The sequence below is a fragment of the Mesoplodon bidens genome, assembly GCF_964165515.1.
Source record: "Mesoplodon bidens genome assembly, chromosome: 6".
NCBI classification, from domain to species: domain Eukaryota; kingdom Metazoa; phylum Chordata; class Mammalia; order Artiodactyla; family Ziphiidae; genus Mesoplodon; species Mesoplodon bidens.
Window position 1 is genome coordinate 80262054 of NC_138162.1, and position 16851 is coordinate 80278904.

Here is a 16851-nt window from a genome sequence, read left to right on the forward strand (position 1 = left end):
TATACTATTCATGTCAGTATAAATGCCTTCTTTTTATGAATTATTACAGAAGAGAGTTTCCCTGAATATCTGAAATGACAAGAATAAACTTCTGGCAGGAAACTATAAGTTTCCCATTTCAGTAGTTATAATTCTTCTCATTTGTGTTACATGTGGGTGAGCGAGGCAGCTCATACAAATATCATATTTTATTGATATCTGGTTTTCTGTGTGTTTCAACATCTGTTTTTCAACTATCAATCCATTTATTCCTTATCACCAGACACTGGTTTGCTCCATTTTATCTATGCACATAAACACAACATATTTAACTCTCATATGCAAGAAGACTTACATTTGGGCAGAAGCACAGATATTGTAAGGGTCTATAAAGTACCGTGTTCCTTTCCCATAACCATCATATGATGAAAAATAATGTCAACAACTGTGCAACTGCAGTATGACAAGTGTGAATGCCCTAATTGGTCAACTGGACCAGAATGATGAGTTGTTATTTTTTTTTAAACCAATGTCACTTCTAATCTATTACAATGGTAATGAACAGCCAAGCAGCCTATTTCCCACGGATATCTTCAAAGCTCTACAGATTGCCATTTGAACCATTCTTTAATTGCATCTGGCACGGATTGTAGCATGCTCCATAGAACCAAGAAGGCATATTATTAACAAGATTCGGCTTTCCCCAAATCACTATAATGATGAGGCTTTATATCACTAAAGGAAGCTTAGCTTCAATCTTTACTATGAACTATTATAACCACTTAGCACATAGTAGTTGCCTGAAATCTTGAATTTTTATAACAATATTTTCATTTTTAAAAATTTCTTATTGGGCTAATAGGAGTTAAGAGAGTACGTTTTGCTTTTGTGTGTGTGTGTATGTGTGTGTGTGTGTGTGCAGTTTATCCAATCTTAGATGTAAAATTTTCTGGATAATTAAGATAAAACTGGAAATAACCAGATAGTATATATTCTCCAAAATTTTTCTCAGAAAATTTCTCTCTGATTAGGAGATTTTATTTTTGAATTTATTTTGCCATTGACAAATACATGTTTTGCTTTCAACTTTTGTTTATTGTCTTACCTCCACTGTTAATGTACATTGCATACCATTTAAAAAAATTCCTGTGATAACTGGAAGGACTGGATGTACCTTACCCTCCCCTTCTGAGGTTGTGACAATTCACTAACATTTTTGTCTAGCTACTCTGGCTCAGCAGAGACACTGACTTGACTCCTGGTCCTAGGATGAGAAGAGGAAGGAGATATGGTTCCCTTGGGCTGACCTTTGCTTAAGTTAAGGAGTGATGATGTCTGTTTTGGAATGGGGAGAGACTGAATCAATAGCTCTTCTGATCAAACATGGAAGACTGAATATATGCAGTTTTCCTGGTTCTTCTTAAACATTCTCCTACAATGACAACAATAACAAAGGGACAACAACAAAGGCATAGCCTATGAGGACAGGAGCATGGAGAAGGAACTGGGAACACATGAAGGATGTCAACAATATTTTTGGAAGCTTCAAAGTAGATGAGTGGTAACTGATTTAGCTGACGAAGGACTCTTCCAAGCTAAGGGACTGGAAAGGGTGGCATAAGTCAACAACAAAGAAGCTGATTCATTCTGCTGAACCTCAAACAGGTTTAGAAATAGAGACATTGGGGTATTTTTGAAGGCTGGGATGTGGGTGGGGTTGTGAGGCCAAGCCCACAGGGATAATTGGTTGAAAATATTTAAAAGAAGGACCCAAAGTTCCTCCTCCACTCCACAGAGCCAGGAAACTGCCCCTGTCCCACCCAGGCAGAAGACCAGAGGTTTACTCTTTTGAGAAGTTGAACCTCAGAGGATTGGGTTCTGGGGCAGAGCTGAAACAAGGCATGAGGCACCAGACTGAAAACAAAAATATTGAGTGAAAGTCTACAAACAGACCAGTGAGATCCCAGAAGTTCCTTACCTCTCTCAGCTACACATGGGCAGACTGGCTGAATATCCTCACCACCCTTCCTGATCACTCTTACTCCATTCTGTACCCACTTTTAGGCAGGACATTGGAGGACTTTCCTTTGCAAATACTAAAGAGCACCAAACAGAGACCTAATGATCTTGATATGGGGGGGGGGCTCTCCCAACAAAATATTGGGTACCCACTGAAAAGGCCATCAGTCAAAAAAATCCCACCTCAGTACAAATAATTTCCAATTTGCATTTTAGTGCCTCAGTGTTAAATATAATAACAGCCAAGGGTTACCAGGACTTGAAGAAAGCCTCTAATATGAAAGACAGAGACCATCGAAATCAACAAAGGAAACAGTGCTGAGAACAAGGGGAATGGGTATAAACAATAGTCTCAGAGAGATAAAGAAGCCCCATGCGTGAAAGGAGAGAGATTATAACAAAGGGCATTTCAAAAACATCAAGGGATTATTAGAAGCTAAAGATATGACAAAAAACCTTAAAAAAAACCCTAAATAGAAGTGCTGGAAGATAAAGGTAACGTTATTTCTTAGTAAACAGAACAAAGAGAAAACAGGAGAAAAAAATAAGACCAGAGAATCAGTAGTGAAGGTTTGCAGAAAAAAGAGAATAGAGAACACCAAAGGAAAAAATTATCAAAGATCAATATAAGAAAAGCTTCCAGAATTGCAGAACATAAATTTCCAAACTGAAGGAGCCACTGTGAATAAAGATGGACCTACACCATAGTATAACATTATAGAGTTTCCAAAGACTGAGAAAAAGAGAAGGTTCTATAAGCCTCCAGACAGGGGAAAATGGGTTTCATAAATAAGATCAAGAGTCTGAAATCTAGAAAGCAGTGGGGGTTACCTCAAAATTGTGAGCGAAAGTAATTCTTAATCAAGTGTAAGAACAGAATAAAGGAATTTTAGGATCTAAACTATCTCAAATTTTAATGTGCTATGCGCACCCTTTCTTAGAAAACTACTGGAAAATATGCTCCATAAATATGAGGAAACATGGTATGCAAGAAACAGGGAACCAAACATGGGATAGGAGCAGAGTGAAGTGAGAGGAGGATGGAAAAACCAAGGGCCAGGTTGACAAGACAGCTACACAGCACACACAGGACCAACCACTCCAGACTAGGGCAGAAGGACAGATGGAGAAAACTGGATCCAGACATTTTACAAAGCTGCTGAGGGTACTGGAGAACCTGGCTAGAAGTACAAAGAAAATCACACATATGAAAACAACAACAGAAACAAACAAACACAGATAACCTTAAATACTGTTCAGGAAACGAGGTTTAATAATCTTGCTTGTCTCTGCAGTGAACAAAGTTTGCATATTCATAAAAAACACTGAATATGGATTGAAAAAAAATTTATCAATGGTCTTTTGGGAGTAAGGGGGAAGAGGAAGTGTATGTTGGGGAAGGAGAGTAAAATAGCTAAATCCTATCTTTCAGGGTAAAAATATCTACTATGAAAAATAAAAAATGCAGACATATAAGCATGTTATTTACAAATGAAGATAAATATCAGGAAAAGATGCTAAAAGAGTGGAAAGTGAATGGGAAGCACGAATGTGGAGTGGGAAAGGGACTCAGTTTCTGGGTTAAAGATCTTGTAGTTCTATTTTATTTTTTAAGCTATGTAATAAAATTATGTAATAAGAATTAAATGAACAACTACAACAAAACTTGAGTAGGAGGTTGGATTGTTAGTTATCCTTCCATCTCCCCCAGGGTCGTTATTAAAACAAACCTGTATTATCTATTACAAGCCCCTGTGTTAGGCAGTCTCTTAGGCACTATTTCATTTAATGCTAATGACAACTCCATGAGGCAGGCATTTTTGTCCCCACATCCCAGATAAGAGAACTCAGGCTGAGTTCCAAAGGCTTGTCCAAGGTCAGAGGGCTAGCAAAGTCACACCCTACCATAAGCCTTTTTCACCTTGAGTTCCATGCTCTCATCATATTCTGAAGTTTCATTTAATTATATATGGAAGCTTGATTCTAAGAAATTGTTATGGACTGCATGTTTCTCCTAGCCTTCATAGCATTTCATAATAAAGTGGACATCTAGATGATAACTTTAATCCTTCTTTGGGGGAATTTATTTATAAAGGAAGAGGGGGGGAAAAAAGCAAGATGTGAGAGGATTCTTTATTTTCAGAATGTATTACCCACACTATTTTAACATCTTGTGCCTTAAACTTTGAAAGACTATATTTAGAAATTAATTTTTCATGGGAGTAGAGAATTTACTTTTTTAGCCAACAGGGTAGTATACACTATAAAAAGCAAAATGAATTAATAATATTTAATAACTTTCAGAGAAAGAAGCCACTATTATTGTCAGACATTAAGCTAGGCATCTATAAATCAGTGGAAATATCTAGAAATAGGGTAATTCACTTTTCTTCCTTTACATTAATGGGGTTAGGCTTTGAATTTTGAGATTAAAGATAAAGCCAATTTCTGATATTTGATTAATTTCTGGGGAATAGTCTTAGCTATTACTGAGACTGTGCCATTTTTTATTTTTTAAATAATTATCTTGAAAGAAATTCTATGGTTCAATTCAATTCTGGTTACTTCAATCCTTTATGCTTTTGAAATGAAAAAAAAAATCCCAAATTAATACACTGTTCCTTCTTCTTTAGATTCAAGCTTTGTATTGGCCTATTTGGCCTCAAAAAAGGGATCAAAAAATTAGCCTATCTGTAAACATTTATGAAAAACTATCATGTTCATGGATGGGAATCTATTCAAGGGATCTGTTAAACTTAGGGAATCTATTTCTGCATGTAGGTCAAGGGTTTCCAATTAAAGAGACTCTTCTAACTCTTAGTCAATACCAAGATGTAAGTGGTTAAAACTGGTAATTGTCATTCCAACCATAGTGTGTGGTGGAACAGAAAAAGAAGACAAGGGAACCCTCCTACACTGTTAGTGGGAATGTGAATTTGTGCAGCCACTATGGAAAACAGTATGGAGGTTCCTCAAAAAACTAAAAATAGAGTTGCCATTTGATCCAGCAATCCCACTCCTGGCATATATCCAGACAAAACTATAATTCAAAAAAGATACACACGCCCCTATGGTCATAGCAGCACTATTTACAATAGCCAAGACATGGAAATATCCTAAATGTCCACTGACAGATGAATGAATAAAGAAGATGTGGTACATATATACAATGGACTATTACTCAGCCATTAAAAGAATGAAATAATGCCATTTACAGCAACACAGGTGAACCTAGAGATTATCATAATAAGCGAAGTAAGTAGAAAGAGAAAGACAAATACCATATGATATCACTTATATGTGGAATCTAAAATACAATACAAATGAACATATCTATGAAACAGAAACAGACTCCCAGATATAGAGAACAGACTTGTGGTTGCCAAGGGGGAGAGGGGTGGGGGAGGGAAGGATTGGCAGTTTGGAATTAGCAGATGCAAACTATTATATATAGGATGGATAAACAACAAGGTCCTACTTTATAGCATAGGGAACTATATTCAATATTCCATGATAGGGCTTCCCTGGTGGCGCAGTGGTTGAGAGTCCACGTGCCGATGCAGGGGACGCAGGTTCGTGCCCTGGTCCGGGAAGATCCCACATGCCGCGGAGCGGCTGGGCCCGTGAGCCGTGGCCACTGAGCCTGAATGTCCGGAGCCTGTGCTCCGCAACGGGAGAGGCCACAACAGTGAGAGGCCCGTGAACCTCCCCCACCCAAAAAAAATTCCATGATAAATCACAATGGAAAAGAATATGAAAACGAATATATACATGTATAACTGAATCACTTTGCTGTACAGCAGAAATTAACACACTGTAAATCAACTATACTTCAATAAAATTTGAAAAAAAAATAACTCAAACGAAAAAGAATACTATAGTTTTCTTGTTCTGATGTTACCTTCACATATCTAGAAAAGTCACTTAATTACATGACTATATATGTTAATAAATAAAATTGAGAAAATACCACCCACTGCAACTACTTACAAGGTTATTAGTATGCTGCAACATGAGATGGCATTTTAAACAAACACAAAGCACCATCTCTGCACAACATATTCTGAAAAAGAGGCAACACTGATGATCTATTTCCCCAAAGGACAGTCTCCTTTACCAGATCGCTATTACAATATGTTGATGCAGATATTGCCTGGGATAGCAGTAACACATTTGCTAATGAAACTACTCCCCATAGGTCCTCCAAATTGGAAGGGCTGCATAACCATACCGTCGATATTTGCTTGCTGAAGTCACTTAGACCATACCAGCGGCTTGTCAAAGAGCTGGCTTTGTCACAAGGAACCTTGGTCAACTTTCCTAGCCCAAATTTTCTCATCCATAAAAAGGGATCCCTGTTTGCATCACAGGGTTTTTGTTAGGGTCAAATGAATAAAGAATATGAATGTGTCCTGTACAGGAAGCTCTTTTATAAATGGTAAGGTACCAGAGAAATATAAGTTATAATGATATGACTAATACAAATAATAATAGCACAGCATAAATATCAAGATGCCCCATGGTGACCACCAGCAGCTTATGGTATATTATGGATATTTTTAGTTGTACCTTGATAACTTTGGGATTAAAAGTACACCTCTTAGACGTGCAACAGTTAGGGCCCTATAAGCTTATTTACTGAAAAGGGACAAGTAATTCATGTAGCTGGAGTCACATTACTGTGCTAGCAAAGCCACCAGCACCACCCCAAATCCCACACGTGGTCAGATTAAAGGGCTAATGGTAATTAAAGACTGACACACAGTGAATAAGATTAATATTAGAAAAGGATTACATCAAAAAAGATTTACATCAAAGGATTCTTTCTTTTTTCTCCCCAAAAGGCCTGGGATATGAAAGAAGTCTTATGCAAAGCATTCTAAGCCTCTCAGTTATTTTAAAAGAAGCTGAAAAATATGACAAGGTAAGCACAATTTTTTTTCTACTGGAAAATACCAGAAGTTATAATGTGTGTAAGGCTTTATCTCACATATAGGAAACAGCACTATATTGGAGGGAAAATTGGGTCATGGCTGTCCAAGAACTTGGGAATCTTGTTTGGAACAGGTAGAGGAGAACACATACAGCAGACAGAATGAAAAAGTGTTCATAAGCCATCCCACCACATTTCAACACTGATATGTACTCCTTGTTGAGCTACAAAGATGTAAGTTTTCTTGTATGGTATCATGTGCAAATGAAGTGGATGCATGTCTATGTTTGCACGCTAACAGTCATCTAACTATGATGTAGAGCTTTAGAGCACACACACACGTCAATCAGGAATATGATCCAAAACCAAAATAAAAAATAAGATATGCAGAAAATTACCACAGAAAAAGTCTACTTTGCTTTACAATAGCTTAAAAGTTGGGAAGTAGCTTCATGATAGATAAGCACGTGTCTCTAATTTACAAGTGAAGAAAGAGTAGTTCTTCAGAATCACAGCACCAGAATGGGAAAGGAGTTTAGAGACCAAGGAGCTTGATAAGGTGCAGGGGCCCGGGATTTTCCTTGCAGAGTTGTTTTGAGGCTTAGACGCCATGTATGTGAAGGCACTTTGGTAACTGTTAAACAAACGAAAGGGAACACTTTCAGTGGCGCTGTCCAGTGACACTGTCAGCTAGGAGCAGCCAAGCTTAGGACCCAGCTGAGCTCTGCCCTGGGCTATGGGGCGAATGGATACCTGGGCAAGGGGGACCACGGGACATCAACTGGGCTTCCTGGGACTGCACCGCTTTGGTTTGCTATATTCAGTGTTTGCAACTCATGGAATATCTCTCTATAAATCAAGGTCTGTGCCTTTGGTACAAGAGCCAGGGATACTGTCATCACTTTTCATCCATTTATTTATTCAACAAATGTTCCTTGTGCACCTACCATGTACCACACACCATTTTAGGAACTCGGTTATATAGTATTGACCAAGAAAACGTTGAACATGAGAATAAAACACAAAGCTAGGTGCACTTGAGAATTCTGTAAAGAATAGAAAATGTGGTATTAGGCCTCTCCAGGGCCCTGACCTATATCTGTTTGGGCCGTCATATAGAATTGTGATAACATTACTAACATTTAAGTAAGAGTACTTGACATTTTGCTACATAAATGTTAGTAACATCATGTCAATACTACTTCCTACAACAGACCTTCTTGAGGGTCTATATCTTCGAGAAGCTTATATCTCAGGGCTACACCGGTTTAACAGGACCCATGAGAATCCTAAATGAGGAAAAGAGCACAGGTTTTAGAGTCACAGACAACATCAGTTTGAGTGCTGCCTCTACTGGGTGCTAGGGCCAGGCCTTGGAGAGAGCCTCATCTTTTCAGAGCCTTTATTTCCTCATGGAGCCCAGGGAAGATGATAAGAGTCCCCAGCTCTAAGGTGAACTGAACATCAGATGAGATATTAAAGTGTCAGGTGCTATATAAACATTAGTAGTATTATGACAATTCTGTATGCCAGTCCAAACACAGGCAGATGTGAGCTTTGCAGAGATCCAGTGCTGCATTTTGTTCTTTATGGAATTCTGAAGTGTACACCACTTTGAATTTTGTTCCTATGTTTAATGCTTATTAACTCTGCAAAAGGTTTTTAAAATCCGTAATATTTTCTACAACTGGGCAGGACCACCTGGCCCACTCTGAATAGGCCCCTCTATCTACTAAATAGCTTATGTGCCACGGAAAATCTAGAGGAACATATTAACTGCCCAAGCTATTTGAAATGAAACTACATAATTAATATCTGGATGGAATTCTAATTTTTCTTCTCTTTCACATCTGATATTTTAATTAGAATGATCTAATACTACAAGCTTATCAATTAGAGATGACTTATGATAACTCCCAGTGTTTATATAGAAAAATGGGTTACAGAAAATTCCCAGAATTTTTTAGGCAATTTTCTACTTAATATTATGTATGTATTATATACATGTTGTATATATCATACATATGACATGTGCTATATGTTATATATTCTAATATGTATTTTTATATAACATATGTGTTATATATATTCTAATATATATTTTATATATTTTTTAAAAACACTGTATTTGTGGATAAAATATGTCTAGGATAGTTTCAAAATAATATTAGGAAAGGAGAAAGTGGGTGGTGGAGTCATTGAAGCAAGATTGGCCATGAATTGGTAAGACTGAAGCTGGGTGATGGATAAATAGGGGCTTATTGAGTATAGTATAATCCTTTCTATGCTTCTGTGTATATTTAAATTGTGCTAACCTCTATATTTTTAGGAAAAACTCACCATTTTCAATGAATTTACCACACTACAAGCTATTTTGGGGGAATGTGCACTGAGGATATACTTTAAAGCCAGAGAAGAAACTTAGAAACTTAAATAATATTTATACCTTACAAAAAGAGACAGACCATAGACTAGCCCTCAAAATGCCCCAGAAACTAAAAGGGATCATCTTATAAGAAACACATCTGGAAGAGATAGCAAATTTGAGTAGAGACAGCAAAAGTATTAGATAACCCTAAGTGAAGAATGAGGGGATTATCCGGAGAGTGGCTCTGGTGAAATTTCATCACATAGGGAAAACATCCCCTCTTATAAAATGCATTACTGGTCAAATGGGTCAGACAGCAGGTGGCCTAAATGATCAAAAAGAAACTAAAAAAATTATAATTGATGAGTCACAAGAAAGATAATTAGAGATTAAGAATACTTTTGGAGAGAAAGATGAGATGAAGGTCAATACCCATAAAAAGAGATAGAGATTAGCACAGCAGCGTTTCATAAAAAGGTTTAGGGTTCAAAAAGTACAAACTTCCAGTTATAAGATAATTAAATACTATGGATGTAATATACAACAAGATGACTATAGCTAACTCACCTCGATGATACATAAGAAAGTTTTTATCCTGAATTCTAAGAGTTCTCATCCCAGAGAAAATTTTTTTCCTTTTTTTCTTTTATCTTTTCTTTTTATTTTAACTGTATCAGAAGATGGATGTTAGCTGAACCTATTGTGGTTATCATTTCATAATATATGTAAATCAAACCATTATGCTGTATGCCTTAAATTTATACTGTGATGTATGTCAATCAATTATTTCTCAATAAAACTGAAAAAAAAGATTTAGTTAAAAAAAAGGTTTAGAGTGTTATCTTTTGTTTTGTGCTTACCTCTATACTTTTGGGAAAAACTCCCCATTTTCAATGAATTTACCACACTACAATGTTTTTGCTGTGTAAGGTGTCTGCACAGTGGCAAATTTTAGGGATGTGCACTTCTATCTGCTTGTCATGCCTTGCTGGAGTAGGCTACACAGGATAGTTCTATAGCCTAGTGGAAAGTGGTGATTTAATCTTACAAATTTATTTAGCTAAATTGATCACTCAAAGGCTAAAACCCTTCACAATATACCGGGGTCTGGATGAATTTCCTACTTCAGCTACACATACTGATTACACTGATTAGATAGCTGCCATAGCTTCAATTTATTTTATTTTATTTATTTATTTTTTTAAAAGTTAAGGCAACAGACTCTTTATTTAATGTGGTTTTAAAATACATCAAAATCAAGTCCCTGGCTGTTGTGAATACCAAACAGAGACAAAAAAAGCTGTCAGCACAGCTTCAAACAAATCTGGACAGCCAGGCTGGGCCATAAGGGAAGCAGTTACAGGGACAGAAGGCAGCACCCTTCCCCCAGGCGGGTGCCTGCATGTCCCCTAGGATGACTTCCTCTGTGCTGTGCAAGGTGGGAGGGCTGGAGCAGCAGCTGGAGAACCAACTCAGCCGGCCTCGGCCCTCCCCCATAGACACCAGGGCAGCTCCACTGGCCTTTTGGTCAGCCCTCTGAAGGGCCACCAGGGTGGGGGTGGAGGAGGGGAAAAAACCATTTTTACAGACGTAACATTCTCTTATAGAAAGTGCCTGAGCGCAGCCCATGGTCCAAAAACCTCACGGAAAACAAATTTTTTTAAAAGTGCTGCTGACACCCCTCAGAATCTGGTGTACATGAAGCTCTCAGCTGGACAAGACCCTGAGCACAAGTTACTGTCAGCAGAGCCTCATCTGCTGTGGTCCCCTGGAGGAAAAGCTAGCAATCTAAGAAACCAACACAGCTCTTGGTCCTAAAACTGAGGTCATGGGCATGAGACCTGCCCCAGGGAGGAAGGAACTGGTCTTCACTCATGGATAGGCCACCTCTTCATCTGGCCCAGGACCCTGGCCAGTGTGGGCAGCACCCAGAAACCTGGGCTGACTTTGGAAAGCAGAGCAAGCAGAGCAGCTGTAGTGATCGGTTAAGATTTGGTCAATGAACAGAAGAATGGGATCCCCAATTATAGCCTAGCCTAGATGCCTAGAGACAGGCGGCTGGAGGTGAGAGCAGAGGTCCTACCCTGCACAGCTGGGGCCGCCTTGCTCACTGTAGATCCTCAGCAGCTAGACTTGGTTTCTGAGGGCTATAATTTCCCACACCACACTGGGCTCCAACAGTCCCCTCCCCACCAACACTATGGGCTTTAAGAGGTAGCTGAGATGGGGTAGGCAATCATGCGGGTCACTGCAGGCCTTCCTGCTCATTTTGAAGGGGGCAGGCAGAAACTTGTCTCTTCTCTGTACTTCCTTAGCTCAGCAAACCCCGTATGGGGTTGGCAGCTCTTATGTTCCTCAGCAGAGTAGTATCTCAGCCAGGGATGGCAAATAGGTCTCAACCTCATACTGGTTGCTGGGGGGAATCTTGAGAAATGAGGATATACCAGGGATTTAGCAGGAAATACTCCAAAGCAGATTAGTGGTACCTACCATGGGGGGAAGAGGGGAAATGCTGTGCCATTCACTTGCCATCTCTGGTCTAAGTCCTAACACAATTCAGGAGTACTTAACACTCTTCATGAACCTAATTATCTGAGGGATTTAAGTTAAGGGCTGAAAAGAGCGGGCTATTTGTGGAAGATGAAGTGACTTATAAGATAATGAATTAACTTCAAGAAAATACAGCAAGAAGCAAAAACTCAACCCTCCGATCCATCTTGGTCTGTGGCTCCCTCAGCTACACTGAAGCTGAGGCCCAGCTGGAGATGGGGTTATAGGACTCCAAACGCAGCATAGCCCTGCTTCCTGACCCAAGACTCATTCTGCTGTTCCAGAACATTGTTCTGTACAAAGATTGACTAATACACTGGCAAGTTTGCCACCAGCAGGACTTTCAGAGTATAGAGTAGCATGTATGAGGGGTGGGAGAGGGGGTAGAGAGGAAAACAGACACAACTATCTGCAGCCATTCTGTGAAGTTCTGGGGCTCAGTCAATGGCTGAGTCTCATTCTTATCCATTAGCTGTCGGACAAGAGCTGGGGGCTCCCACACAGGAAGAAGTGGGATGTCAAGGGGGACACATCACAGCTCTTACTACTTGGGCAACAAAATCATGGCAAACCTCAAAAGAATGCACATTGGTGGTGTGGGTGCAGGAAGCAGAAACAGACTCATGAAGCCAAAGGGACAGTTGGACCTGGGGGCCAGCAACTGCTGCATGGAGACAGTGGTGGTGGCATCAGCAGTGGCCTCCCAGGATTGTAAGCTTGTGACAAAGCCATCAGAAGCCCTTTCCTTTCTCTCACTATAAACAAACAATCTGACTTCATCAAGCAGGAAACCTGAGCACCAACATGGCAGAGGTGCCAGGTGGGGTGGTGAGGGGGTGGGGCACTGGAGGCCAGGAACCCAGGCACCACCACCATAGCACCCCTTCTTCCTCAGAAGATCCTCAAAACAAACATGGTCATGTGCAAAACCGAACAAAAACAATGCAGACAGAACAAAACCCAAAAACCTTCAGAAAGAATCCTTTTGGTGATCTCTTGTCAATCATTTGTGCAGGCTAGAGAGGCACCTGTGAATGATAAGGCTACTGCGAAGCATCATTGGCCTGGTCCTGGCACTACCGGAGCGCAGGGTAAGCTGAGGGGCTCCCTACCAGCACATCATCCCGCACAGAACATGCTCCAGGTCCCTTGTCCTAGGTAGGGAAGCAGTCTGATGGCTGGCTCTGAGTGCCTTGTCAATGCTCTGCCTGGCGACCCCTTTTCCGGGTTAAGAGAAGCAAAGGAGCTTCCAGGAGAGCTAGGAGAGCCAGAGCTGCCCAAGTCCTGCTAACAGGAGAACACAGTCATGGCCTGGGTGTGTCACCTGTCATGAGCCCTGAAGGTAGCAGGGAGGGAGGGGCTGAGCCTCAAATTGGGCAGGGAAACGCTCACATCACTTCTCCTGCCAGCTTACTGTGACGGCAGCCACAGACGACAACTCCGCTTTAAGACTCTTCAGCTCACAGAAGAGCCACTGACTTCATCTGTACACACCCCCACCTCCGATGCAAGCCCGTTTTACACTTACAGATATAAATGTATGAGGCCTTGCACATATGCCATATGTACTTAAAACTGACCCACAAAATCCAAAACTGCAAAGAGTCAGATGGCAGCCAGGTCACAGCACCCTGGGCCTCAGCGGCGGGAGCCTCACATGGGCCAGGCCTGGCTGGGCTGCTCGCTCCCTTCCCAGCTCCCTAGGCAGTGATGGAGGCGGGTTCCTGGGGCCCAGTTTGGCCTGATGCTTCCATGCTCGGTGCTCCGGGGCAGCAAGGAGCTTCTGTGACCCTTGGGGAGCTAGGTGCTTGGACCCTGGGCCCCTCGCCACCCTGTTCCTTGGAGGTATTGGCAGCCTCTGGCCTTCGCTCAGGGCCGCTGTCAGTGAGGGGAGCCTGGCCTCCAGCACTTAGGTCCTGCACCCTCTTGTTCAGGTCATTGCGCTCTGACTGCAGTGCCCGACACAGCTTCTCCAGCCGCTGTATTTTCACCTGCAGGCCCTCCAGCTCTTTGTTCCGGAGTGTTTTCTCCTCGGCCATCTCAAGCAAGGCCTTGTTGCTGCTCTCCCACCGGGACCGGTACATGGTGGTTTCTTTTTCCAGCTTCTTGATCTTCTTAGTCATCTTTTCCATCTCCTGTTTGAATGTGGTGAACACCTCACTGCTTTTGGAAAGAGTGTTCTGGAACTCTTCAAACTTCTCCGTGTATAGGGCAAGCTGCTGTTTCAGGTGGGTCTCCTGCTGCTTCATCAGCTCGCACATCCTCTGGGACTCCACAGCCTCTTTGAGGAGAAAATCCTTCTCCCGCTGGTGCCTCTCCTCTGCCTCCTTCAGCATCTCCTGGGCCTGCTGGAGCTTGGCATCCACCAGCTGCTGCTGTAGGTCCTTGTGTTTGAAGACTTTGTCAATGTGCTCCTCCCGTAGCTCGTACTGCTCAATCAGCTTCTTAAGCCTCTCAGCCAGCTCCACATTCTCCTGGCACAGCTTGGAATTGCGCTCATTGTGCTGTTCCATCTGCAGCTGGATGTCATTCAGTGTCACCTGGAAGTGCGAGGTCACCTCCTTGCGTTTCTCCTCCTCCTCCCGGGCCCGCTGCACGCCTTCTTCCTTGAGGGAGCGGTTGTGGCGCTGCAGCTCTCGGCACAGGCTCTCGAGCTTGCTGCGGGCCAGGACAGCCTTGCTGTGCTCGCCACGCAGGTGGTCCTTCTCCTGCACCAGCTGGCTCTGCTTCTTCTGCAGGAGCTTCATCTGCTTCTGGGAGTTCCGGTGCTCCTCCAGCAGCTCAGCATACTTCTTGCACAGAGCCGCGAGCTTCTCCTCTGGGGTACTCAGCGTGTTCAACGTCTGCATCAGTAACGTGATCTCCTTTCCCAGACCCTTGGCTTTCTTCTTCTCCTGTGGCCTTCGGTGGTCTCGGTCTACGACCTCGTCACTTGCCCGGCTCTCGTCTGTGCCCGGCTCCCCCTTGGAAGTCTCTTTCTCACCATTGACTACTGGGGTCTCTGGCTCGGGCTCCCCATTCCTCGAGGCGTAGGTCCAGGACTTCTCTGCATCTTCGGGTTCAGCAGGCTCACCCTGTGCCCCATCCTCGCCTGGGCCCCCCTGATTGTTGTCAACACGGTATGTACTGAGGATGTCTTCCAACTGGCGGCTCAGCTCCTCAGAGACATCCTGGAGGGCCCCAGACTGAGCAGTTTTGGCTTGTGCTCCCTCAGCCTTCCCTGGAGCCTGGATGGTGGAGCCTTCAGCTTCTGTCGCAGGAGCCGACTGGCTGGGCCGCCCCTGGGCTCCCTCGGGTCCAGCTTCCGGTTGCCCCGGGGTGTTTTTTGGGTTGGAAGTGTTGCCTGATTGCTTGGCAGCCCCATTCCTTTTGTCTTGGTTCTTCATTGTGGTTTGCAATGTTAGGTTAGGAGCAGATCCTCACCGCCGACACCCTGACGGCTTCGCCCGCTCTGCCCTCGTACCGGAAACCCTGGATAACTGCTGCCGGCAGAGACTCAATTTCTTTTATAAGATACAGTCACAGAAAATAAAGAACCAGATGCTAGAAGACAAAAGGACTCAGAAGTGAATGTGCATGAATTATTACACAAAAAGTACTAATCGATTTGTGAACAGATAGAGACAATGAGTACTTTCAATAACAAAAAACAATAAACAAAAAACCCCCCACAGAGCTGTTTAATCACTACTGATGTTCAGTGTGCAGTAAGATATTTGAACATTTATTAATAAAAGTCTAACATGTTCATTGTATGTCATTCTTGGATTGAATTAGGCAGATTTTAATTAACAGATTACCACTAACAAACAACAATGATGAGATTTGTAGGGACTAATGCCTAAATCAGGAGATTTATGTTTTATTAAAACCAATTCCTCTAGCTTACAATAGTGCTCTATGTGCCAGAGCAGTGTAAAGAACTTCCTAACACCAAAGAGCATTGTAGAGCTAAGCAGACCTTCTAATTTTTTTTGACAGGTGAAAAAACTGAGGTGCACAAGGGAGAGGGTCTAGTTCCAAACCTGATATCCACTGAATTTTTTTAAACAATTCCTTATGAAGGTGTTTTTGATTATATTGAACAGTTGCTCCAGAAAGCTCCAGCAACTCTTGGGGTTAAAAGCTCCAAAAAGTCTAGGCTGAGTTTTGAAGAGGAAATTATTTTCCCAGAGGTAAATTCCTAGAAAAGTTAGATAATCTGTAGGTAAATATGTCCAAATAGGAGAAGGAACTGATTATATTTAGTGAAGGGAAGACTCAGAGTATGTTAATGGTTTGTAAAATTAAACAATGGCTTCTAAAGACAATTCTCTTTATTACTGTGCACCAGCTCACTGGCCATTAATAGCATCTCCTATGAAGGTCAAGGAGAGTCAGATTGATCAATTACAGCAAGGCTGAAGCTGTCTAGGCAGTTGTCATTAAACCAGAGATAAATCAAGACAAAATAAAGCACCACTCCAATTTCTGGAGCTTTTCTAGCTCTGGGGATACCCCTCTTGAATAAGATCCCTGACAAGTGCTACGAATTGAGCAACTCATTAGAACAGTCTTTATTTTGGTATTGAAGGAACCCAAATTCTCACTCAACAGCTCCCAGTAAGTTTAAAAGTAAATATTTTTGAAAGATTTACTTGTTTTTTTCCTCTACTTCTACCAATTTGAAAGCAGCCTGAGGAGAACAGAAGCTTCTGATAGAATTTGGACTGACTTACTAGGAATGAAGGTGGTCCAAATGGCTTTGGGAAACGTGTGCCTAACTGGCAAGCTTGTTACCAATATGCAGCTTGGACAATAGAAATAAATGCACTATCCCTCTGTAGGAAACAGTCAGAGAAAGGAACAGAGCCAAGGCCAGTGCCTGTGTAAAGTGTTCAGAGAACCTGAAATTTGATGCTTCCAGAGAAAGGAGCAGGGCAGGGAAGACAAGAGCAAAGACAGAGACATCAGTGGTACTGGAACGGAAAGCAATAGGGCAACCAAAATTGAAAGAGGGAAA

At 41.8% G+C, this 16851-nt stretch overlaps 2 protein-coding genes across 22 annotated transcripts in view; both read right to left on the bottom strand.

The window, feature by feature from the left end:
- Window positions 1–16851, bottom strand: part of TRPM3 (transient receptor potential cation channel subfamily M member 3) — a gene marked incomplete at its 5' end in the record, with an annotated part of 811488 nt that overhangs the window by 280038 nt on the left and 514599 nt on the right. The window lies entirely within an intron of this gene.
- LOC308618659 (alpha-taxilin-like) lies at window positions 10508–15337 on the bottom strand. Its single transcript, XM_081236822.1, has one exon. It carries the CDS (start codon window positions 15233–15235, stop codon window positions 13550–13552), a length of 1686 nt encoding a protein of 561 aa, XP_081092948.1. The 5' UTR covers window positions 15236–15337; the 3' UTR covers window positions 10508–13549.

Bases quoted from the DNA above. Each gene is read 5' to 3' on its own strand.
- LOC308618659 (XM_081236822.1), bottom strand. From the start codon at position 15,235: ATGAAGAACCAAGACAAAAGGAATGGGGCTGCCAAGCAATCAGGCAAC.